The sequence below is a fragment of the Crotalus tigris genome, unplaced genomic scaffold, assembly GCF_016545835.1.
Source record: "Crotalus tigris isolate CLP2741 ecotype Arizona unplaced genomic scaffold, ASM1654583v1 scf7180000017536.10889498, whole genome shotgun sequence".
NCBI classification, from domain to species: Eukaryota; Metazoa; Chordata; class Lepidosauria; order Squamata; family Viperidae; genus Crotalus; species Crotalus tigris.
The window spans coordinates 3,877,507-3,904,260 of NW_024096460.1; the positions used below are offsets into that span (position 1 = coordinate 3,877,507).

Genomic DNA, 26,754 nt, shown 5'->3' on the forward strand with positions numbered 1-26,754 from the left:
TCACATTAATAGAACTCTTTCATGTGATCCAGGGGGAAAGGGATCCCAACCCAGAGGAGTGAAAGGCAGCGAAGGACTTAGGAAAATGAGCTCTCTCTTTCTGTTTAGTTTAAGGAAGACTCTCTTTTAGTTTAAAGGAAGGAACACTAGGTAAGTACATCCTAAATCACACTTTTATAAATCCTTGACAACAGAAAGCTTGATGTATATTGTCAACTCAAGCTTGCAGTGTTATCAAAAAAAGGCCTTTGTTTTATATTTTGTATTTCTTACTGAAACTTTCATTTTACGATCATTCTTAGGCTATTTGTTTGCTAGCCCATGTGATGATCAAAGTAAAAAGTATATTTTATTTTTTTAAGCATGTATAAATGGAGTAATGTTCCCATGTGTCATAAAGCCAAATAAGGATGTTATGCTAACATGAGTTATGTTAATGTAACTGCTCTAAAGGGTAGGATTATACCAGTGATTCTTTTTAACTTGTGAGAAACTTATTTATTAACTTTCAGGAGTTTATTTATTGGTTCTCAGTGTCACACAATACAGCAAAATATAGGAAAACATTTCCAACCCCAGTACTATGCTTGGTGTTTTTGGTTTCCATCCACCCAAGTATGTCGTACACATATATGATTCTTTTTTCTTACCTTGAGTAATTCTAAAAATAAAAATGCTGACACATTCCTATAGTCTCCACGCTTTTTATCCCGATATCTAAATCTCATTATCTTGTTAATTTTATTGTGTTCTGTATTAATTGAAATCATCTCTGAAGTTTATTAAAATCAAATCAATGCAACACAGAATATTCAAACTACATTTTAAATCTTTTTAATCATGCATGGAAGAAAATGAACAAACCATATTTAGTGTCTTTCTCAACTTACCCTTGTTTTGTATTTGTTACAAATTTATATTTACCTTTCCTCCAAGGCATTAATCAGCTTGATTATATAAGCAGGGCAATCCTAATTTAGGCAAAGGCCTATCTAGTTTAGCTTTCACCTTCTCAGAGTAAATAGTAACTTAGATTCAGTATTTCTCAACCTCAGTAACCATGGTTGGCTGGGGAACTCTGGGAGAATAAGATTGAAAAACAGTGAGTTAGAGTACAGATAGTTCTCGACCTACAACAGTTCCTTTAGTGATTGTTCAAAGTTACAACTGCACTGAAAAAGGTGACACTTTTTCACACTTATGACCATTGCAGCACCTCCTTTTGATCACCTGATCAAAATTCAGACACTTGGCAACTGACTCATGCTTATGATGGTTATAGGGTCATGTGATCACCTTTTGTAGCCCAACAAGCAAAGTCAATGGGGAAGCCAGATTTGCTTAACAACTGTATTACTAACTTAACAACTGCAGTGATTCACTTAACCCATGCTAACTCAGGAATTCTGGGAGTTGAAGTCCACGAGTCATGAAAGAGCCAAAAGTTGCTTACCCCTGACTTAACCACTGTAGCAAGAAATTGCTACATTCTGCATTTCTCATAAAATGGAGAAAACTTGTTTAACAAATGTCTCACTTAGCAACAGAAATTTTGGGCTCAATTGTGGTGATAAGTCAAGGACTATCTGTAAATAGTAAATAATGAGTCTCCAGCAAGGCAACAATACTTTTCTGCTGTGGTTTGCCTGCATCTTGATACCCTTTGTGAACTTTACAAAAGGAGTTACAAATCTGTATCAGCATCTGCTAAGTCATGTGAAAGTAAAGGATCTTCATCCAGTGTGAATGCACAGAATGAGTTACAAGGATCATGTTGCATAGAGAAGTTCTTATTCTACACCAGTGTTTTTCAGCCTTGGGAACTTGAAGGTGTGGAACATTTCAGGCTGTGGAATTCTGGGAGTTGAAGAATTCTGGAAGTTGAAGTCCACACACCTTAAAGTTTCCAAGGTTGAGAAATCCTGTTTTATGCTATTCTTTTACTTCTTTTTCATAGATATTTCTAGTAAGAAAAAAGATAGGAAAATATTTGAAAAACACTGAAAATGATATGCTTAGTTGATGAAATCACTAACTGCCTCCTTCATAACATACCTTGATGAGGTAAGTTGATTGCAGAATATAAACCCAAATTGGAAGCAATCTCTATCCTTTCAAATTGAAACTTGAAATAATAAAAACCCATTACTAAATTATGTGTACACCTTCATGACTACAGTACACTTTCTATAATTATTGGTTTTTGTGTGGGTAAAGCGCAAAACTTATTACTGAAGTTTATTCAACTGACAGGTGTTAAAAGATCCCTTTAAGTACTTAGACTTTTCTCATAATTTTTGAAACAATTTTATTGTTTAGCTAGATGAATCCCCAAGCCACAGGAGTGACATTTTGTACAACCATTGTTAGGACAGAGGAAAAAAGAAAAGCAAAATCTAAAAATTAAAAATTAAAAAAATGAACAAAAACATAAGGATTAAGAAGGGTGACATATCTGCAAAAACCTGAATATATGACAACCCTAGCTTAACATAACATCATACTTAATAACATCTGATGGTTCTTTCCCCACCATTTCATTCTATATCTATGAAATAGGTTAGGCTGAGACACAATGAGAGAAAGCAGTTGTGTTTCATGAAAGCACAGGAATTACTGCTTGGACTCTTCCAGTCCCACCCTACCTGCAAACTGCTGAGTTCTACAGTGATCTTGGTAACATCACTGGATATTCATTTTTATTATTTTAGCATTTTATATTGTACCTCCCTTTGGATAGCTGGATTATTGTAAAAACATGTCAGACATAGAAACTGAATTTTAAAAAAAATATTTGAAACCCAGGAGTTTAAACCTAGTGAACTGCAAAGGGAAATAGGAGAAATAACAGAAGGAATCCTACAATTCATCTGAAGTTACGTAAAAGGAGGGGAAATCTGCATCAACCTCATCTGTTGTTGTTTTTTTTATCCAAAGATGCTTTGTAGAATATTTTCCATGTTTGTTTATATCACTACGGATTAGGAGAAGGAATTCAGTAAACTGAAACTTAAAATAGCATCTGAAATTTTAACTCTTTCTTAAGTTGCATAAAAGGTTACAAGTGAGTTCAATCAGAATAGAAGAGGGGAGGTCTTCTAGTCCAGCCCCCTACTCAAGCAGGAGACCCTATACCATTTCAGAGAGGTGGCTGTCTAGTCTTTTCTTTCAAACCTCCAGTGATGAAGCACCCACAATGTCTGGAGGCAGGCTGTTCCACTGGTTAATTGTTCTCACTGTTAGGAAGTTTCTCCTTAATTCCAAGTTGTTTCTCTCCTTGATTAGTTTCCATCCATTGTTTCTTGTCCTGCCCTCTGGTGCTTTGGAGAACAGGTGGACCCCCTCCTCTTTGTGGCAGCCCCTCAAATACTGGAAATACAAATACTGTATTCCAGTATTTGAACAGAGTATATTTTTATTTATTTTATAGTACAGTAGTGGCCAAAATTGTGGAAACCTTTTGGGAAAAGTGTATTTTTGAGGTTTGATGGCTAGTAACACCACTTTTTTTGGAGTAGTACCATAAAATTATATATCAATGGAAAGATAATTTAATCAAGAATGTAATGCAACAAAGTTTGTTCAATTGTCTGTATTGTATTCTATGAAAAGTTATAGCCAAATAACCAGAAAAAGGAAGCACAACTTGCTTAGGCTGATATCAGGTAGCTTTCCTTCATCTGATTGTAGCCAATGAGCATGAGTGTTTAGAGAGCCAATCAGGTGTCATCTTGTTTTGGCAATGAGCCAATCAGAGCACAGTAGGATTCAGCTATTGATGTCGTGTATTGAAGCTGAGAGGAGGACATTTGTCAGTGTGTTATGTGATCGCTATCAAATTGGTTGGGTTTTTGTTGTGTTCTTTCATTTAGTGAGCTTGTAAAACGGAATAAAATTAAAGTAATGGTGCAAAGAGTTGACTGGGTGTCCAGAAAGCGATGTAAAATAGTATTATTAAGTGAACAAGGCTACAGTTATATAGAAATTAGAAGAAAAATTGGTGGAAACATAACCAAAGGTGGCATTTCTACTGTACACTTTTTCCAAAAGGTTTCGACAATTTTGGCCACTACTGTATATCCAGTATACTGTATAAATTAAGTTCATATCTTAATTACTGCTTTTACAAAAAACAGCATGCACTAAAGATAGGAAGAAAAAAAGAGCTAAAAATAATCTTTATTGTGAATATCCCAGAAATATTCCAGAACAGTAATAGAAGCTGCAATGAATTAACTAGATTCTTTTTAAAAAAGCAGTTCTTATATCCAGAATTATCTTAAAATTTTTGGAAGAAAAACAAACTGACCCAGTTACATTTTTCAAATTTAATTCTGTATAAGGGATTGGGAAATAGACAATTTCCAAATTGTCCTGTGCCAGTATACAGTGTAATATACTTAAACCAATGTGCTAACAAAACATTTGATAAATTTTCTCTATCTTTTAATATTCCAACTGATTTTAAATTAACCAGACTTCATTACTCCTAGTAAAGGAGTAAATCTGGTAAAACTGCAGAAAAAACTTGCCGTATACTATTTTAGAGAAGATCATTTATTGTAAAATTGCTTCTCTTCTGAAATCAGCTTTGAAAACATATCTAGATTATACTGAACATGGCAGTCAGGCAGACCAGACAGGAAGCACAACCAGATGAGTTAATTATACTTTATTATAAGGCTACATTAACAGAATCTTGCAAATCTGATAGTACAAATCTTCCACCATCTCTTTTACAGCCTGAGAAGTAAAGGAGGTTCCTTTCTGAGTCTCTTTCTCTGTCATTATGTAGCTGTAGGCTATGCCCTTTCTTATCCAATAGTCCTCTAGGCAGTCTTTCTCTTTCTTCCCCCACCCCACCCCTGGTCATTCCTGCATACAATTAGAGAACAAGAACTGATAGAGCAGTGGTGGCGAACCTATGGCACATGTGCCAGAGGCAGCACTCAAAGCCCTCTCTGTGGGCATGTGCACCATGCCTCAGAGATGGCAATCATGCCTCTTCAACCAGCTGCCCGCTAGCTCGCTAAGGTCCCACGTGGCTGGATGTATCCCAGCATGGCTGGTTTCCTTCCCCCCATCCCATCCCTCCTGGCCTCGCATGCTCTCCTTTTCTCAGGCAAAACCCACTGCATTGCCTCCTCAGCTGTTGGATGACTGTCCAGCACAGAGGCGGCTTTTCTGAACTGCTGGCGGTGGGCTGCAGAGCCCCAGATAGTGCCAGTGAAGGGGCCAGCAGGCTGTGGCTGCTGATGGACACTGTCGGCCCCCATGTGCTTGCTGGCCTCTGTGTGCAGGGGCTGATAGTGTCAGGCAGCAGCCGCCCCGGGCCCTGCCTCACTTTGCCCTGTGACAATGGCACCCCCGCCCTGTCTCACCTTGCCTCACCTCACCCCGCAGGATGAGCCTCCTGCCCATCGCTCCACCTGCCAGAGACCCCCTGGATTTCCCCTAACCCTGCCCGGCTCCCACAGGCATCCCTCCCCATGAGCAACATCGAGGTGACCATGCCCACCTTGGCCACACCCACCAGTCTGCCATGCCACCACAGCCACGCCCAACCAGTGGGCCACGCCCACCTGGCCCCTGGCAATAAATAAGTGGGTTTTGGGTTGCAATTTGGGCACTCGGTCTCTAAAAGGTTCGCCATCACTGTGATAGAGTAAAAAAATGCAGGAGAATGTTGCTAGTATGAATGCATTTTTGAATAGCATTAAATACTGTATGAGAATATTCTGAATGTGCAATTAATAGGCCCTTAAAGTTATACTACATAATCCAGATAGTGACATCTGCATACAAAAGTACTATTTAGTATGTTGCTGATGACTGCATAGTCTTGGCAAATAGATTTGCCTTTGAGCTTCTATCCATTTTTTGTAATACAAAAAAAATGTTAATGCTCCTTTTTTCTTCTTTTCTTTGCATTTCCCTGTTCATGTTTGTATTTTTTCCCCTCTTCTTACGATATTGTTGTAAAGCAACAGAAACATGCCCGCTGATTATAGTTTAGGATGAAGTAATGAAATCTATAGAAAAACTCTTTATTTCATTCTGGAATCTGCACACTGAATTAGCTTTAAAAGAAATATCTTAGGCATCAGGAACACTGCTTAGCAGATCTAAAGTAAACACATTCTTTGATTAATTAGATTTCTCATGATATACAAGTTGGGACTTGACAAGTGCTTTTCCTGATTCTGAGTTTTGATCAAGGACAAATAAAATGGAAGGTAAGATATTAGTTTCAGCAAGATTTAACGTTCCACTTCAGGAATTTGGAAACCTAGATGAGAACTGCATATGTTCAGTTATTCTTACAATTATTTTGAACAAGTTGCTGCATAAAAAACATGGGGGGAGGGGGGACCCTATACATTTTCACATTTTATTGCCATTAGTGAATCAATTCATCTTTCAACAACAGAGCAGATCTGTACAAGCATTGGATTAAAATGATACTAGATCCAGTTCTTTACTGGATGTGCAAAATTAGGTGTGGCTGCAGTAGGTAGGAAAGGCTTTTTATTTATTTTTTCTTACATTTGATTACTGGATGGTATGCAATGGAGAGAAACATTGGTCTCCCTTTTCTTTACCAAAAGCCTGGGTGAAGAGCCTGGTCTTCACAGCTCTTTTAAACCACAGCAGAATGGACATAATGTCTAACCCTTTAGCACTTGTTGGTTGGTTTAAGAGCTAGGCTATGGCAGCTGGTTCTGGGTCACAGTGCTGCGGTCATGCAAAGAGACTCATCTCTTTGCCGGCAGAGTTTCCCCCGCCGATAGACACTTGATTGGGTCGAAAGTCACCCTGGAGGGGCGACCACTGTTGAGGAGGCTGCCTGTTTGACTGCAGAGGTGAGGCAGCACCCTCTGCTGTCCAAGCGAGCTCCTTTGGGCCGACGGAGTAAAGATCCACCAGTAAAATGGCTGATCAGTTAGCTGCACGAGCCGTAAGCCACAAGAACATCTAAGTGAAATAGAACCATCGTGGAAGATTCGGTGAGACCTTTCCTTGCCTCTCCCTTTCCTATTTATTCCTGTGAAAAGCCTTTGGAAGCCTTTCCCTATCCTTTTAAAGTGGCTTTGTTGATGGGGGGAAGAAAAGCCTTGGAACAAAAGAAAAATTAATTTTAACTTTTTCAATGGTTGATTTTATTTTTGAATATTTGGGAGTCCTAAAATCCTTGTTACAGAAACTTAATATGCTAGCAATTTGGAGGATTTGTTTTTATTTTCTACTATTTTTATAACTAAAGAAAAGAAGGAGAAAAAGGGAAAAGAGGAAAGAAATTATTTTTACTGGGGGTCTGGAAAGACTGAACAACTGGTTAACCCTCTGGGGACATCTTGTGGTGAAATTATTTATTGCAATTCTTATTCCCTTTCTTTGGACTCTGAGTCTGACTTTGACTTTCAAATTATCTTAAAAGGGAAAGATAAAGAAGCTGTATAGTTGGGTGGAAGCAGATATTGACTCATTGTTATCAGATACAGCCTCCACCAAAAGAATAATGGCTTTATATATTATTGAAATGAAGGAACTCTGTCCAGATTTCAATTACAAGTATATATTGGACAAAAATCTTGAAAATACTGAACAAATAATTGCCTATACAAAAGAGATTATTTTTCAACGACAAATTAAAGCGCAAGGTGTAAGTGAGCACTTTGCAAGCCAAGAAACAGCAGAAGGGGTATATACTCAAGAGATCCATCTTCAACCGTATCCACAATTTACTGAGATGGAGGAATTAAACTTACATCAGAACTACCAACCTACACTGGAAAAAACTTTTGATGCTAATGAACAAATGACTTTAGCACGGAAACTAAGGATGTAACCCCAGAAAGGCAGGCTAATCTCCAGACTCCAACTGATTACTTGACAGATAAAAAACCAATAGGAGGGGAGCAAAATAATATTAAAGAAGACTCTACATTATTTTATAAACAATCTATTGAGACTTTAGATGATTCAAAAATGACTGTAATTAAACTAGATGCAACTTCAAAAAAGATGAAAATGGAAGTTCAACCACAAGCTATTGAGAATCGCTACAACTTTTTCACTAGCCTATTAAAATGGACAATGGGAGATTCTCCCCTGACTTATGTGTTATGGCAAGAAATGGAGGGAGTTTATTTGCAGACTTAGAGGTCTTACTATGGAAACCCATTTGGAACAGAAAGAAAGCTAGAATAAGATATAAATATGGAATTTGAGATTACATTTATGGGTTGCAACGGCTTTATAGAGATGTGGATTGATTTGGATTTGGATTTTTAAAAGGTGTTTTTAGTATAAGATTTAGAATTTAATATTGAAATATAGTAAGAATATATTTTTGGGAATAATAGATCTTCCTTCTTTTCTCTTTCTTTCTCTTGGTTTCTTTTTGTTTCTTTCTATTAATTTTTTTCTATTTTTCCTATGCTTTTTTATTATTAGACATGACAACTAATTTGTGGAGCTATAATGATAAAAAGATTGTAATGATGGAAGAGATGAAATTAATAAATGAAGAATTACTGAATAAGAAATAGAACATAGTTAAAAAATGTAAGAATGTAGTTATGGAAATAATATGCTTAAATAAGAGAAATTATGGACACCCAAATTGTAAATAATATTTTTGTTTAAGGCTAAGTTAGATATGGTATTTGGAAATTAATAAACCTAAAAACAGGGTTTGATTTACATTGATGAAAGATTGCTGATAATTTCTATTGATTAATTGAATTCTTATGTAGGAATGTATTAATGAATCAGTTTTATCTAGATGATTGGATGATTCAAAAATGACTGTAATTAAACTAGACGGAACTTCAAAAAAGATGAAAATGGAAGTTCAACCACGAGCTATTGAGAATCGCTACAACTTTTTCACTAGCTTATTAAAATGGACAATGGGAGATTCTCCCCTGACTTATGCGTTATGGCAAGCAATGGAGGGAGTTTTATTTGTGGACTTAGAGGCCTTACTATGGAAACCCGTTTGGAAAGAAAGCAAGCTAGAATAAGATATAAATATGGAATTTAAGATTACATTTATGGGTTGCAACGGCTTTATAGAGATGTATTAGTTTGACTATACTATTCTAATTGTTAGAGAGGGAAATTTTAAGGAGCAATATTTGAGCTATATATGTATGATGTTATTGTACCTAACTGATTACCCTATCTCCACGTTGTTTCTTAAGCATTCTGGTGTAAAAAGGGAAAAAAATCAATAAAAATTGTTTGAAAAAAAAAGAGCTAGGGTATGGCTGTGATAAAGTTTTCATTCATACATCTCCCTGAAATTAGGACAAACTCAGAAAACTCAACGTTATAATTTTTAACTTGGCAGAAAAAAAGACAACATATTTAAAATTCATGATTCAAACGGACAAGCTATATAATTTTACTGAAGTATAAATGTCAACTAAATGAAAATAATTTTGTCCTGGCCCCACTGTTGTCTTTTTGGGATGTGGGAGTTGGCTTGTCACTCAAGAGCCATGTGTGGTCTTTAGCCCAGAAAACATGTACCCTTCTGATTGAAAACATATTCTCCCTTAACTAGTTACCATCTTACAATTTGGTTTCTTTTATTACTGAATAAAACAGCTAATTATAGGACCAGCTTCTGAGAAAATATATGAGTTGAGGTGAATGGCAAAATTACTTGCTGTATAGTAGCTGTTTCTTGTGTGCATTACACCACTTACATTTTTGTAGCTTGAAGTGCTTATTGGCGAAAAATTGGAGCTGGGTAAATATCAATGGAACTGAAGTAATTCCTGCAGATGGTTTGAGTTATTACTTGGCCAAAGCAAATATTGAAGGGAAAATGTATTTTAAGGAAACCTGCCTGTGAAACATACAAACTATTAGCTGATAACTATACTGAACTACTTTCTACGTGAGAATATTACAGTTACTCACAAATCTGGAGTATTATATATGCTGGTTGTACTGGTCCCAGATGTCCTGAGCCAAAACTGACCATTCAACAGAAAATTTATAAAATCTGTCTTCAACAATTGCCTCACTTTTTTAGAGCAGACATAGGGAAAAAGTCATTTATTTGTTAAAAGAAAGTCTATGGAGTGTTTTATTTTCAACACTGGTCAATTTTAACACTTGCCCAAACTGCTTTACAGAGTTCTTATTCAAGGAATAGTTATGGCAGCCCAGAGGTAGCATTTTGACCACACAACAATGTGTAACGTTTCTGGGAATGTAAATAAATCCACAACTTCCCAAAGTTACTTTAGGCTTTTCAGAAAACTATATATAGAACCTGATATAGTATATCAAGTTCTGGGTATGCCATGCCAATTAGAAGTCTCCAGAACAAGGATTACGAAATACTGGTCTGAGGGCCAAATTCATTGTCAATTTTAGATACAGGAATTTATGTGTCTGTTGATGCTTCTACACTCTTTAATCTGGTTCCCCAGAAAGCTTTTTCCTTTCTAACAATAAGTCGTTATCTCAGCAAAAAAAAAGAAAAAAAGAAAAGAAGCCAGAAGCCTTGTTATTTCTTCATTCCTTTCAATGACCCAACTGGAGATCCCTGGCATCACAAAATGATTTTATCAGCTGTTTACTTCTGCTGACAAACTGCTGAAATCCTACAGTATTGACCAGGATTACTAAGAGACACAAGAAATATAAATGGCTTTTCCCTTCCTGCTATTATTCCTGCTGGATTGTTGATTGTAAGAATTCCCAGACACTTTACAAAACACCAAGTTTCTAGTAGAAGAACTGTCTGGAAGAATGTACCACCACTGGGATAATTTCTCAACTTGAGATCACTGGTGTGAAGGCAGCATCCATAGTTGGTCAAACAGGCACAGTGAGACCCACAGGTTGTCCACCCATGATTTATAATAATCTAGATCAGGGGTAGTCAACCTTGGCTCTTTTATGACTCGTGGACTTCAACTCCCAGAATTCCTGAGCCAGTTGTGCTGGCTCAGGAATTCTGGGAGTTGAAGTCCACGAGTCATAAAAGAGCCAAGGTTGACTACCCCTGATCTAGATTATGATGCCACAAAGCCTTCTATGCCATAGCAGATGTAATATTGAAGACTTGGTGTGGGGAAGAGAAAATTAAATGTCAGCAATCATGAGATTTGAGATGTAAATTAAATGCATGCATTTGATCCTCTCAAATTGCCACGTCAACACCGAAGACCCAAGCATTGCTCTAATCTTATATATAGATCAGGTTCAGTTCTGCAAAGTTGGAGACTTGGAATATTATTTTAAAATAGGGATTTCATGGGTATAGATAATTTTAGGATTGGAGCCAATGAGTCTGGCCTATTTTGGCTCCTCTCCTGATTAAACTATTAAAGTCTGAAGATAGAGTTTCTGTATTTTTAAGAACAATGCCTCCACAGAAGAAAAGTGCATTACTGAAGAGAGGCTTTTGTGGACAATCCAGATACTATATACAAACAGGAAATGCCACAATTATTGTCAAAATTTCAGAAAGTTGGAAGAAAAATACTTGCAAAATGTTTATATTATTGTTACCCTGGCTTAGCATTAGAATAATTGTCATGAAACCAGCCACTTTAGCTTAGAGATGAGCATGTGATAACAATGTGGTAAACAGATTGGGACAAGTTTAGCAAAAGAGGACAGGAATAATAACAACAAAAATCTATTCTCTAGTATCATTCTGAACTAAAGTCAGCTGTTGTAGGAAAAGCGAGACTTGCCGATTACAGTGGCTGAGAGCACACATTATGTTTAGCCATAGTTTATGTTAACCATCCTTTTTGAACAAGCCACTGTTGGCTGCTTTTACTCATTGGACTAAGCCATACATGAAGGTTAATAAAAACATTTTCTAGGTTTACACAATAAGTAAAAGCCAAAGCTCAACACCCAAAATAAACTTAGTGCAACACTATATGAAACAGTTTTGAGCAGACATCGCTGAATATATTTTTTCTCTGTATGATGATGTATCCATGACAGAGCAAATTCCTCCATATAAATTTTCCAATGCAGGTGATGAATATAGAGAACATTTCTATAGGTATATGTCTGATCTAAGAAGATAATCTGTAATAGAAAAGGTTTACATACCCAGTAATGGCAATAATTGTAACAAACATTTTGCCCCATCCCTTTTAAATTAGTACATTGAAAGCTGGGCATAAGGAAAGGGACTGATTTTTTATGTGACCAGGCTGAATTCAATTCTATACTGGCAATAAATTCTTAAGTTAAACTTGAATTCAGGGGCAGCCTGGTCCTTAAATCTAAGACTAAATCACAGCTGCTTTTAGTAGCTAAGTCGACTTTGTGGATCCCAGGATGCTATAAAAATCAGAATAGATCCTATAAACCCAAAATCTGCTCAGTCCTGCTTCATGTTCACAAATAACTAAAAAATTCTTTACTAGTAAGATTTACAACACATGTTCACAAATAACTAAAAAATTCTTTACTAGTAAGATTTACAACAGGGGTGTCTAACCTTGGCAACTTTAAGACTTGTGGACTTCAACTCCAGCCAATCTGGGGAATTCTGGGAGTTAAAGTCCACAAGTCTTAAAGTTGCCAAGGTTGGACACCCCTGATTTACAATACATGTCCCTTAAATAATGTAATTTGTTTGGTTCCTTTCTACATTTCCCACATCCTCTAAAATGTTTATGTGTACTGAAATCACACATGTGGGAGTCAATAAGTACCAACCTTAAATGTGTTTAGCTTTTGAAAACAGATATGGCCTGATCCTTTTAGCAACTTGGTTTTATGACTGAAAGATAGTAATATCAGCTATTAGTAGAACTAGAGCTGGTTTGGCATAGGAAATGTGATCCAGATTATTTTTGTCACTAGAGTAGCAGATTAGATTTTGTGTTTGAAGCACTGAAGGTTTGTGCCCTCTGGGACAACAGAAGCTGGCTTTGTCCATGGCCTGCTTTTTTCTTTTAAATAACCCTCATGATCCAATTAGAAAGTGTGATAATGTTGTTTAGCAAATGACGCTAAAGCAATAAATCACAGACCATAAGGCACCTTACTTTATTAAAAGACTTCTTGTTCTTTCTAAATGATGTGATCTAAATTATTTATGGGAGGTACACCACAATAACCATGAAAAACTCCTAAGTACTAAATGCCTACCATTTTCTTTTCTTTTTTTTTTCCTTCTGAAGATTCCTGTCTCTTTACCACACTCCCAAGGGTAACTGCATTTTGGAAAACTGACCTTTGTGGGAAACCAAAACCCACTGTCTGTAAATTATGAAGCTCCATCCACCAGCAGTCATGATTACCTCTGATTAAGCTTTCCAGGAACAGGTTCATGTATCTAGGAAATCATCTGAATGAATTAGCTATGGAGGAGGGGACCATCATCTGCATATTTGTCAGAAAGCAACTTATCTGAGAAGAATCCTCTTGTGATTTGGCCCTCCGTTCATATGTTGCCAAGTCTGTCATCTCATTTCCTGAGCATGTCTTTCCCAGGAAACTGAAGGAGGACAGCTGTTTTAGACCATGGTGATAAAAATCAGAAGGAGCTGGATAGTGCCTTTTCCAACTAGCCAATTTTATGAAAAGGCACAAAAGCTCACAAGAGCTTATGATTTTTTTCATAATATTGGTTAGTTGGAAAAAGTGTGACTAAATTCCTTCTGATTTTGTCTCTGCAAAAGAAGCTTCTGTTTTTCTTTCTCAGCCTTAGGATGTTTTCAACTTTCTTTTGGTGGCTGTCTTGAACTTATTTGATTGTAATAAGGTTTTCCAATACATACCCCCACCCTCAGTCTATAGCAGGGGTGTCCAACCTTGGTAACTTCAAGATTGTGGACTTTAACTCCCAAAATTCCCTAGTCAGCCATGGTGGCTGGGGAATCCTGGGAATTGAAGTCCACAAATCTTAAAGTTGTCAAGGTTGGATACCTCTAGTCCAGGGATCCCTAACCCCAAGTCCGTGGACTGGTACCGGTCTGCGGCATGCCGACAACCAGTCCGCACAAACAAAGCCCCATCCACAGGATGTAAGCAGCACACAAAACTACACCCCCTTCGGGCCACAGAAAAATCTCTCTCCGTGTAACCAGTCCCTGGTGCTCAAAAGGTTGGGGACCTCTGCTCTAGTCTTTAGCCTTTCTGGCTGCTCTTTCTGCCTGAGTAGAATAGCCCTTTCAATGAAAAGTTTTCTTCCATGACTTTTTCTCAGAATATAATTGACATCTGGGAAGCCAGGGAAGTTGTAGCCTATTGAGAAGATAAATATGCAATGAAAAAAAATTATATATGCTACCGGGGAGTAAAATGTAGACTACCTTTGAACATTTCTCTGAAAAATTCTCACTTGGAGGAGAAAAAGCAACTTCTTTCCCATAAATTTGAATGGTCATGCTTGCATATTATTTCAAGCAATGCCCATTGATTCTATATAAATATATCATATTTCATAATCTACTGCAGAAGTCTCCAACCTTTCCAGGCTTGCAACCAGAGGGAAGAAGAGCAGCTTCATAATTGATGCATGTGCGCGCACAGGGCCATGCACACTGGCATGGTATTAGCCGCCCCATTTGCGCATGTAGCATGCACTGGTACCGTGTGCATGCGCAAAGGGCCATGCAGCCCCGCGACAGCTAGTGGCCTGTTCACACATGCACAAATGGGCTGCAGACATTTGCCCCTCACTAGCATCCCCGTTTGTGCCCACGTCCATGGGTGAACAGAGCCGCAGGTGCTAGCGCATGTGGGGGGATGCACACTCACACATGCGTGTACCGGCTAGTCATTTCTGCATCCCATGGGCCAACAGCCTGTGACCCGGTCCCGTGCTGCAGCCCATAGGTTAGGGACCCCTGGTCTAGTGGCCATACAGATTTTTGCAACTCTGGTTTGACAGCCTTCATCTAATCTTTCCCAAATCAGTGAAATAAACAAATTATTAAATTATAATTTCCATCACCTCTAGCCAACGGCCAATTTGTGGTTAGAATGGTTGGAAATTATACATCCCAAATTTCTGGACGTTGATTGCTAAAGATTAGTTTACTCCTTTAGCACAATGATGAGGCAGATAGGAACTGGTGAGACCAGTAGTGTGAAAGAAAGCTATAATTACTGTAAGTAGTAAGTGAAGAATCATACTTTAAGTATTGTTCTGGAGCCAGAATATATTGTAGATATGTTCTCACTATTTGCCATGCTGTTTGGAATGCAGACAGCTCCAATTAAACTGTATCTGGAGAACCATAAGCTCATGCCCTTGGCATAGTAGGGGGAAAAAACCTGAATCAGAGAACTACAATTCCCACTCTTGTCATAGGAAGAAAAACAAAGCAATGCAAAACAAATTCCTATAGGAAAAAAAGCAAAATTATGTGGTCTGAAAGGAATAAGGAATACTTGTTTTTTTCATAAGGAATTTTAAAAATAGTGATCTGCATGAGTTGTGAAGTAATGCCAACCAGAAATCTATCACCTTGTTTTCCTAAACATTGTGGGCACTCCATCACTGGAGATTTTTTAAGAAGAGACAGGACAGTCACTTGTCTGAAATGGTACAGATTCTCCTGCCTGAGCATGAGGTTGGACTAGAAGACCTCCAAGATCCCTTCCAATTCTATTCTGTTCTGTTCTGTTCTGTTCTAGTTTAGTCTAGTCTAGTCTAGTCTAGTCTAAACAGGTCTATACAGGCTAGCTTCTTTAGAAGTAATTCTTAGCTATGTGGGAATTAGTAATGGATAAGCAGTTCTCATAAAATTGAAGGTGCTAAAGTTCATCCAGGGTCAACCCTATTATTAAGCAATTTGTGGCATCTGAATCACATATGTGATCAGGGAAGGTAACCATGACGATGTCTTCTGTTTCTAGACATTTGTTTCTTTTTATCATTGGGCAAAGCAGCATAGGCCACAAGTGCTACCTTATGTATTCTGGAACAAGATGACAAGGAAAAAAATTTATCATAACAATTTTCATTCTAGCTGCATCAGGTAAGAGTGTCAGCTTTTTCTCATCTTAAGCTGGCCATTAATGTATTACTTCCAAATATTCTGGAGCAGACATAGGTCTGAATCTCTCTTCCATTGCCTATCAGTTGTAAATCATTGTTCTTTCAGTTATTGCTCAAATAAATGCATATGTTAATTTTCACTTTTTTGCATTCTTAGTTTTAATATTTTGCACTGATATATAATAACAATAACAATAACAAAGTTGGAAGGGACTTTGGAGGTCATCTAGTCCAACCCCCCTGCTCAGGCAGGAAACCCTATACCATTTCAGACAAATAGCTGTTGCTTCTTGTCCTGCCTTCATGCACTTTGGAGAATAGCTTGACTCCCTCTTCTTTGTGGCAGCCCCTGGGATATTGGAATACTGCTATCATGTCCCCCCTTGTCCTTCTCTTCATTAAACTAGACATACCCAATTCCAGCAACCATTCCTTATATGTTTTAACCTCCAGACCTCTAATCATCTTTGTTGCTCTTCTCTGTACTTTTTCTAGAGTCTCAACATCTTTTTTCCATCGTGGTGACCAAAACTGGATGCAGTATTCCAAGTGTGGCCTTACCAAGGCATTGTAAAGTGGTATTAATACTTCACGTGATCTTGATTCTATCCCTCTGTTAATGCAGCCTAACACTGTGTTGGCTTTTTTGGCAGCTGCAGCACACTGCTGGCTCATATCTAAGTGATTGTCCATTAGATTCCTCTCACAGTTGCTACTATTGAGCAAGGCACCACCTATACTGTACCTGTACATTTGGTTTTTCTTGCCTAAATGTAGAACTTTATTTTTTTCACCATTGAATTTCATTTTGTTAATAGCGCCCAGTGTTCCAGTTTGTTCAGATCCTTCTGTATCTTAAGCCTATCTTCTGGAGTGTTAGCTATTTTTGCCAACTTGGTGTCGTCTGCAAATTTTATGAGTTCTCCATCTATCCCCTTGTGCAAATCGTTGATGAAGATGTTGAAGAGCACTGGGCCTAGAACAGAGCCCTGGGGCACCCCACTACACACTTCCCTCCATGTAGATGCAGTTCCATTGAGGATCATCATCAGCCAGTTATGAATCCATCTGGTGGTGATGCTGTCTTATCAAATAGTATCTTATCAAATAGTAGGTTGTGATCTACTTTATCAAATGCCTTACTGAAGTCCAAGTAAATTATATTCACAGCATTCTTCTGGTCCACTAATTTTGTCACTTGGTCAAAGAATGCAATAAGATTTGTCTGGCATGATCTGTTTTTGACAAACCCGGTTGGCTTTTAGTAATGACTTTGTTTACCGCTAGGTGTTCACTGATTTGTTGTTTGATTATCTTTTCCAAAATCTTCCCAGGTATTGAGGTCAGGCTGATAGGTCTGTAGTTTCCTGGATCTATTTTTTCCCCTTTTTTGAAGATGGGAACTACATTAGTTCTTTTCCATTCCTCTGGTAGTTCCCCAGTGCTCCAGGATCTTTGAAAAATATAGTTCAGTGGTTCTGAGATCACATCTGCCAATTCCTTGAGAACCTTGGGGTGTAATCCATCTAATAATTTGCCTACATGCATTTTCTAGAGAAAAACTCTTAAGAAGGGCAAGACAAAGGTTTTGATTGGCAGCATTAGGTACATTCTTTCTGGAAGAAGTCAAAGTGAACACCTTGATCTGCTTAATTGATTCTTGTCGGGCAACAGCAGGGAGCGTCTTGAGAGAAGGTGACAAGCCTGAGCATGCAAAAATCATGTGCTTTGCCAGTGGACTTTCTTTTCAAGTAAAATATCACTCCCCAGATCAATGTATGCAATTATATAGTTGCTATTTTGTTTCTACAAGTTGTGCTAAATTTGCAGACACACTTGATGGCTGGTACAGCTTTGGTGTATTACATTAACTGCTTTGCACATACAAATGTGGTTGAATATTAGTGCAAGCAGTGTAAAGCTGCTTCAGTTTGATTTATATAACAATTATATAAAAGTATATAAATTCTAATCTATTTATATACTGTAAAGATTAGAAATGTGTGCGTGTTTATACCCTTAAACCAAGATATCTGAATGAATCTTTGCTTTGCAAAATTGAATATATATATTGTATCAAAATCCACACAATGCTATACTCTACATAGCACTACAATGTCCTACACAGCTATACTGGAAACTGTAATTGATTTTGTTTATATCTAATGCTAAAGCATAAACCATGGCTTACAAATCACAGTAGTTAGGGTTATTGTTAAATTAAATATAAACAAAATGTACACATTTGGGTTTTTAGCGAGATATAAACCAGGTCTCTGCAGAATCATAGTAATCTCTTTGTGTAAAACACAGTGGAGTTGCAGCTAAATCTCTTGATTGGCTAAGAGAATGATGTTTCACTGCTCTTTATTTTAAATGGATTTCATAGGGATTTGATGATGGTTTTAAAGATATGAATGACAGTATTTTAACCTTTTCTTCCCATTCCCACCTTGTTTCTTTCATTTTTAGCTGAAAAATTACACTGCCAAAATTTAGTCAATAGTCTGCTTACTTTTGGCCCTATAACCCCAGGGATTACAAATACATATCCATTTCCCTCCCAGTCTGCAAGTCTCCGTTGGCTGTTTCTGCAAGCCAGATTTGAAGAGATGTTAGTGCTGACATTAAATGTTATTAATAGCTATTAAGTCATCAAACAAAGCAGGTGCCATGTTTTTCACATCAGCATTTCAGTGTGTTTCTGGCTTTTATATTCCATCTTTCCATTATGACTCACCAGGAAGTCATTTCCAGCAGAAAAAATAAGGTTTGACAAAAGCAAGCAAGGGATTGCTGAATTCATTAAAAGAAAAACAAATCCATGCACGACCTAGTCATTCAAAGAGCTTCTAAATTATTATTTACTGTCCACAAATGCCTACAGCTGAAACATGACCTGGCTAGATTGATTTCTTAAAACTATTTCTCTTTTTGTACTTGTTCTTTAACCATGCCTACTGGATCTGCATGAATTTATCTTATGAGTACCAAGCTGCATTCTGGAAGACACGAGTGTAAATCCTCTAAATGCAGCAGTATGAGAAGCAAATATTGGCTGGTCTTCCATTTTTGTCTACGCTATAATGAACAAAAGATACAATGGCCTGGATAAAATAAAGCTTTAGTCTTTTCTCATGAAACAGCTCGGAGTTCTTACATAAATAGTGTTTATGGCCAAAGGAGGGTCTTCCTTGGTCCATCTCAGTGTAGTTAAAAGTAATTCGCCATAAAGTTCGTAGATTTCAGAGGTATTTCTTAGGTAAAAATATAGGAAAATAACCAAACATCCTGGCTCATTTTCTATAACTCCAACATATGAACGATATTTCTCACTTTTTAAATTAGTAGTTATTGAATGTGTTAATTGACTGACTCTACTCTGTACCTGGGGTGGAGTCAGCATCTTTGCCCAACAGGTTATGCTTAATTGAAGGTGGGTCATTTAAATGAAGGGTGAATGCATGTGATTCAGAGCACTGAAGGAAAACAGATAGAGCTGGCTGAAGCATTATAATTGAAAAAGAGGGAAGTGCTTGAATTCCAAAAAGGATCCAGATTATATCTTCCCATGTAAGTGTACTAAAATTTCTTATGAGATCAATTTTTCTAATGATTTCATTAGATCCACTTTATGTGAGCATCACTTAGGAAAGACAGTGCTTATGTGGTTTTAATTACATAAAACCAGCATGCTTCAAAAATGTCTTGCCTAAAACTTAGAAGGGGAAATTAAAATTAATATGTAAATTTAAAAAGTGGAATATTCTAATTCTAATGTGTTAGAATATGTGAAAGAGTCCAGAGGACTTTACGCTGCAAGATGGACTACAAAAAATTGAACAGAGAAAATATTCTTATAAATGAATGGTAGCTGTTTCTTCTTCTATTTTTAGTATAGATCTTAAATGTTTATTCAGAAATACACTTTTCTGAGTTGGATTTATTGTCTCATTAATTACTCAGAGTTTAGACTACTGAGAGACCACTTAAGTCTTCCAGATGTTGTGGACTACAACTCTTGCAACCCATTTTTATTCCTTATAGTATTTGGGACAAATGGAGTTTAGCTGAAGGATACCTATGTCTGTCTAATACGGATGTAGGTTTGACTGGGTTCAACACGATAATGTTTGTTTTGGATATAGCTGTCTTCTCTCAGCCTAGAGGTGTAGGATGCAAGCCATGAATTCTGTCTTACAGAAATGTATTAACTCAGCCTATTATAGTTTATTTAACAAATGGTAGTCCCATTTTAACCAGATTATACTATATGCACATACAAAGTTTTTCAAGTCGATCTGGTATTAGCTGTATTTCTATTTTAAGAATTAAAGACTTTAATCAGATATAAAAGTATTTACTTTTATATCTGTAAAGTATATTGAAGTATACTTCAATTTACACAAAGGACTAAAATGAGCTGGAATGCAATTTAAAAGATGTGTGTAGTTTATTCCAATTTAAACTGTGGATTTAGATCCATAGAATTTGATAATTTGAGTTGGGTAATTTGAATTTGGAAAACTCAGGTTGTAAAACTCAGGTTTTACAAATCAATTAAACTAAGAACATCTACATTCACAGTGATAATTTAAATGAAATCCATGATCCCGTTCATGATGTTGATATCTAATTGCCTTCAAATGAAAACATTGAAATGAAACTTTATACTGCCTTAATATTTAGGGTACTAAAGGCTCAGTACATGAACTGTGATCTCCTAAGCTTGGCATATTACTAGTTCAGAAACATATTTCACATAGTTTAACTACCGACATTTAACAAATTTAACTTCTAAAAATTTAAAAGAAAAACATGCTCAAAGCATGATTTATTAAACCAAGTACCAATCTTTCTCCCTCATCTCTCATCATACATCTGAAGAGGAAAACTGGTTTAGTCTCAAATTAGACAGACTATGAAACAAAGTTGGGAGGTTTTTTTTTTTTAACATGAAAGCAAAATAGTTCACAGTTACCCATCATGAACAATCTAAATTGTGACTATACATAAAAGAGAAGTTCAATAGTGTAGAAGTTGTAGACTTACCACTTCCAGGTAACCAAAATCTGAATGACTGCTAAATGGCAACAAAGAAATACAAAAATCTCTATTTGCTGCCATATTTGCAGCCCATAGATAGTACACCACTTGTCAATCATAATACAGTAACACATACACTGAGAACCAGTTTGGTGCAGTGGTTAAGGCATCAGGCTAAAAACTGAGAGAATGTGAGTTCTAGTCCTGCCTTAGGCATAAAGCCAACTGGGCAATCTTGAGCTAATTTACTTTCTCTCAATCTAAAAAGGGGGCAATGGCAAACATTTCTGAAAAACCTTACCAAGAAAATGGCAGGGACTTTTCCAGGCAATCTCCAAGAGTCAGAGTTGATTGAACAGAAAGAAAAACAACAACACGTACATACATTAGGATAATGCTAACAGAAGATGTACATCACTAAGATCCCTGACTCCAGAAATAACAGGAACCAAGGCTACTTTAGCCACCTATTCCCCAAGAAACACTTAGTTGAAGGAGCTGCTACAGAATTATGGAAAGAGAAACTTCCAAAAGATAATAAAATGGATGAGAAAAAATACAAACCTCTCCCCAATCCAATGTATTCTGCCCTCACACATAATTAGGTTTGACATTGTCACATGTAGTTAATCTTTATACAAAACTAAAATGAAATAAATATCTTCGAGGCTGAAAGTGTATCCACTTGCTTAACTTGGGAGCAAGATCAATGCTAGGTAGTTGAATATGTTCTCAATAAACAAAATTACACTGTAATGCAGTAAACCCTGAATTTCCGCCTCAGGCAAGGGTGGAGAACATTCTAAAGCATTGCAACATAGTGAATGATGTAAAATGTACATTAAGAGATCAGCTCTAATCATCAACTTCATACATATTCATATACCATGTGGGAATGAATTAGGTGCTTAAGTTTTGGCTCTGGTTGGAATAAAAGATGAAGTAATCCAATTTAGCACATTAAAAAAAACCTATATGTTTGTGTGTGTGATCTGGTTCATATATTGCATTTAACCATAGCTTCTTTAATTAAGGTTTGTTGAATGAACCATAATTGGCTAGATTCACATATCTTTTGATGAGATAATTGGCTTGATTCTCCAAAACCTATATATGGACTAGGTATAACTCTTTAATACTAATAATATTATGTTAAGGCTTCTGATCTGTGAGCAATTTTGCTGCTTACTTTTATTGCTTAGGAGCTATAGTAATGTGCCATAGATTTCCTTTCTGTCAGAATCTGACCCTCTAGGATTAAATATTTAATAGTGAAATTTAAAGTAAGAGGAATGGCAGCAGTATCATCAACATGCGAGCTAGTATGGTAGTGTGAATTCTCTACTATGTTTGATTCTTGCTCACCAATAGCTGCAAGAAAGCATGTGACCAAAGCACTCAGGAACAATGATATGTTTTGACTACTGTATTCTCTAATGGGTTCTCAATATAGCATCCATGGCTGGCACATACTTGCTTTTTTGTCCACTTAGCTCCCTGCCCCCCTGATTTTGTATTTATTTGTATTTGAATTAAGTGGAAAGGTGAAATGTTCCAGAGTGTCCTGCTTCTGTCCTGTTTCAATTATACATTACACACATAGTTGCTATAGAAATTATTAGTTTACTCAAGGTAACAGCGGACAAGGAAAACAAACCCAAAAGCTTGTCTAAATGGTTTTGCTTTTAACAGGACTACATAGAACTATAGTCCAGATTCAGTCCAATGTTCCAAGAGCCAAGTCAGGATTGTTAGCCATTTTAGTCTTTGGCAGAATTTCACAAGCAGAATCCACATAAGCATCAGCCAAAAGCCATAGATCAGATGATGGCTTCTAAAGAGGGATCATGGGGTCAAGGTTGCTTCATAAATCAAGTCACAGCAGATTTATTCCCTTGTTTATCAAGAAGCCACAGAGCCTAACCCTAACCTTCATGTAATTTTAAAGCTATAGATTATTAAAATCATGCTAATAAGTGAGTATTAACAAAACCAACTAAAATATGATTACATTAATCATGTCAACGTAAAAAATTATACTTGTTTCTATGTAGTCATAAAAATACATCCTTATTTAATAGGGATCATTCAAGGCTTGAATGATTTAAAGAAAGTTAATATAAAACCAGATTTTGGGCATGGTAGAAGTCTGTGGAATTTGGAATCATATAGCGGTTTAATTATGACTGAATTTGTGTTTCAAATATGAGGCTATTTCAAATTCCCAGACATATTCATACTATTTCAATGGCCATTCTCCCAACTTTTGAATGCATATCACCTTACTGCTATATTGAAGTTATCTACATGTACATTGTGCACTGGTTACAGACTTCAATACCTGGAAAACCTCAGTTTGTCACAAACTTGTAATCAGAAGCAATTTCCAGCTATTGTGTCTGGCTGTCCCAACTGCTACTGAACAAGAAAACTTGTAGCTGCTAATTCAAGAGTTTGGCTTTTGATAAGCTAGATTTTTCTCCCCACAAAAACAAGAATTAAAATAACTGTTATGAAAAAGTATAACAGAATGTAAGGTTCTTGACCTATACATCAACAATCAAATTAAAATCTTGTATATTGCATAAATAGGAGAAAGAAGCACATCTCACTTTGGGATGGAAGGAGCAATTAACCCCTGTATATTGTTATTGTAATGGAACAGTTTGGGCTCAGCTTCTAGCCTTGTCCAATCTTGCCTTTGCATATTGGCAGTGACAGATGTAGCAAACAGGCTGGGAAATAACAGAGGTGGCTTAAGACATTGCATTGCCTGGAGTCCATACTTCCAAGGGATAATGCCAGAAAAATCTTGCCAAACTATTCATTTCAGATTCCAAGCTTCATTTATTTTCCCTTTCTGGTGTTGTTAAAAATATGTCACTTCACTCTACTCCCCAACAGAGCTGATGAAATAGAGATGGGCAAAGGGCACATGATGATATTCTTTGTTGGGGGGGGGGTATTATATTGATTTTGTAATAAAGAGGAAACTTATTTTGAAATGATGCGGACCCATCATTCTTCTTTTTTGTTTTGATTCTAATCCTGAGCATAGTCAGAGCATAATGTCTCTGATTGCTCCCCTCTGCTGTATGAGACTGAGCAAACAAGAACTTCAAAACTAGGATTGGCAGAAGTTAGATCTGTAATGTAAAGTTATCTTTTCAGGCACATACCTGCTTGACTTGGGGAGAATTTCTATGGAGACAGAGATTCGGGGAGGCACAAAGCAGGTATTTTCTTCTTGGGTTGCTATTTTCCCTCACTATTGGAAAATCCCTGATGACTGTTTGTTTATTTCAGCTGATACTCTTAATGCAAAAGTTGACTCTGAAGTTTCCCTGTTGAAATGGGTAATGAAAACAGCAGTCAAGAAAGTCAGGTGAGTTCTGAATGAACATCATTACAGAAAACATTTTCTTAGAGTTACTAAATTGTATAAGTTAAAAGATAAGATTCATAATGGATAAACAAATTTGATGCTAGTGACTTCAGTGCATCCAAGCCTATAAATTGCCATTTGTGTGAATGGAGGGAAGAGAGAGAGGACAAATTGTGTTTCTGTTTGTACAAAAGTTCCTAATGTAGAAGTCAAAAATCTACATCAAAGGTCCCCAACCTTTTGGGCACCAGGGACCGGTTCTGTGGAGAAAGGTTTTTCCACAGACCGGAGAGTGCGTGGTTTTGTTTGCTGCCTGCATCCCACGGATGGGCTTTGCTTGTTTGTGCGGACCAGTTACTAGCATGCCATGGCCCAGTACCTGTCCGTGGACCAAAGGTTGGGGACCCCTGATCTACATCACCAAACTATGTGTGCCAAAGGGGTGAGTTAGTAATTTTTGAATTCTAGAAAGAAAAATAATTCAGAAAATGCTAAAAATGTCCCATGCTATGATTTCAGCAGTCTAGAATAGAGTAATATTCATCAATTGAGGAGAAGAATTACTGGTTTGGAAATATTTTGGAATCCTCTTCAAGATTCTAAGCAATACATAGCCAGTAAGATATTAGTCAACAAGGTAAGTTCCAAGGATCTGGCAATGGGGAAATCAGATCTTTAGAAAAATAGAATGGTAGAATGGGTGATGAATATTCCTTGCTCTGTCTTATCAACTCTTAAATTGTTTTGCTGACCTAAGCTTTTCACTTTACAGTTTGTGTACTCCTACATCCAAAATTGTGTATATTTTTCCCACCCATCAGATCCTGTGTAATTGGATTTTCTATGCCAATTATGTAGGAGAAATTAAAGAAAACTGTGCAGTTTTACTGATCTTTCTTTCACACCCGGATATAATCACACAGCAAAACCTTTATTTATTTTATATATAAATTGTGAGAATTTTCCGAGTCTTTGTCATCTGTAGAGATTTGGTATGTTTTCAGGTTTTTTAGGTATTAGTAATGCTTGGGGATTCTCTGAGGAGCAAACCATGTGTTTCCTATATTCTATATTTTTGAGAGTGAAAATATTGGACCTCCATCTTTCAGAGGAGGGAGAACACAAAACTTAGTTAATTGTTTCAAGAATACCAAGCATGGCAATTTGTATTGCTGTGAACTTAAATTATTATCCACACTGAAAAGTATTGGTTATGCATTATTGAGCAGGACTCTTTCCTTTGCAAAGATTAGTAAGAAGCTTAGTAAGTTGCTTCATAGACTCTGCAGCTTCAAGTTGCTGCAGTCATTTGCTGAGATGAACAGGTATAGAAATCAAATAATTAAATATTGGCTCTTTGAGGTATTTATCAAAGACAATCAGCATAACTTATAGTTAATGGAGGTTTATCTGAGGTATTTCAAATTGAAAAGGGGACTAGACAGGGTTGTCCATTGTCTCCTTTGTTGTTTGTTTTAACGTTGGAAATTTTGTTGATTAAAATTCGTGAATCATCTAAAATAAAGGGAATAGAGATTAATAAGAATGATTATAAACTAAGGGCTTTTGCAGATGATTTGGTTGTTACTTTGTCTCAACCAACTCATTCTGTAGTGGAATTGTTACAATTGATAAACCAATTTGGACTAGTTTCTGGTTTTAAAGTCAATAATAATAAAACTAAAATATTACCAAAAAATATGACCAATCTGGATAAGGAGACTCTGGTTAGATTGACAGGTTTTGAAGTTGTAAAAAAGGTTAAATATTTGGGGGTATTCTTATCCGCTTCTAATGTGAAATTGTATAAAAATAATTATGAAAGGTTGTGGTTTAAAATACAGAAGGATTTGAATGATTGGAAAAAATTGCAATTATCTTTGTTGGGGAGAATTGCTGCGGTTAAAATGAATGTTTTGCCAAAGTTTCTTTTTTTGTTTCAAATGATACCTATTTTAAAGAAAGAGGTAAACCTAGAAGAATGGCAGAAAGGTATTAATAAATTTATTTGGGCGGGGAAAAAACCAAGAGTAAAACTTAAAATTATACAAGATGTTCGAGAGAGAAGTGGACTCAAGGTACCGAATTTGAAACTGTATTATGATGCTGTGGTTTTAACATTGATTAGTGATTGGATTAATTTAACAAATGTAAATATACTCCTTTTGGAGGGATGGGATTTACTATATGGATGGCATGCCTATTTAATATATAATAAAAAGGTGGATAGGGCTTTTAAGTCTCATATTTTAAGAATTTCTTTATTGCGAGTTTGGAAGAAATATTACAGATCAGATTCTAGAATCCCATT

General features: G+C 36.6%; 1 protein-coding gene across 7 annotated transcripts in view; it reads left to right on the forward strand.

The window, feature by feature from the left end:
* The window catches only part of TACC2 (transforming acidic coiled-coil containing protein 2), a 192,923-nt gene continuing 166,169 nt past the window's right edge, over positions 1-26,754 (forward strand). For 4 of the 7 annotated variants that reach the window (XM_039336137.1, XM_039336318.1, XM_039336473.1 and 1 more), the window contains exons 1-2: positions 3-150; positions 24,365-24,443. In XM_039336137.1, coding sequence (XP_039192071.1) covers positions 24,411-24,443 — 33 coding nt within the window. In that variant the 5' untranslated portion in view covers positions 3-150; positions 24,365-24,410. Of the gene's footprint in view, positions 151-19,471; positions 19,586-24,364; positions 24,444-26,754 lie in introns of those variants that run through there. The other 3 variants (XM_039336549.1, XM_039336620.1, XM_039336225.1) reach the window with 2 other exon arrangements.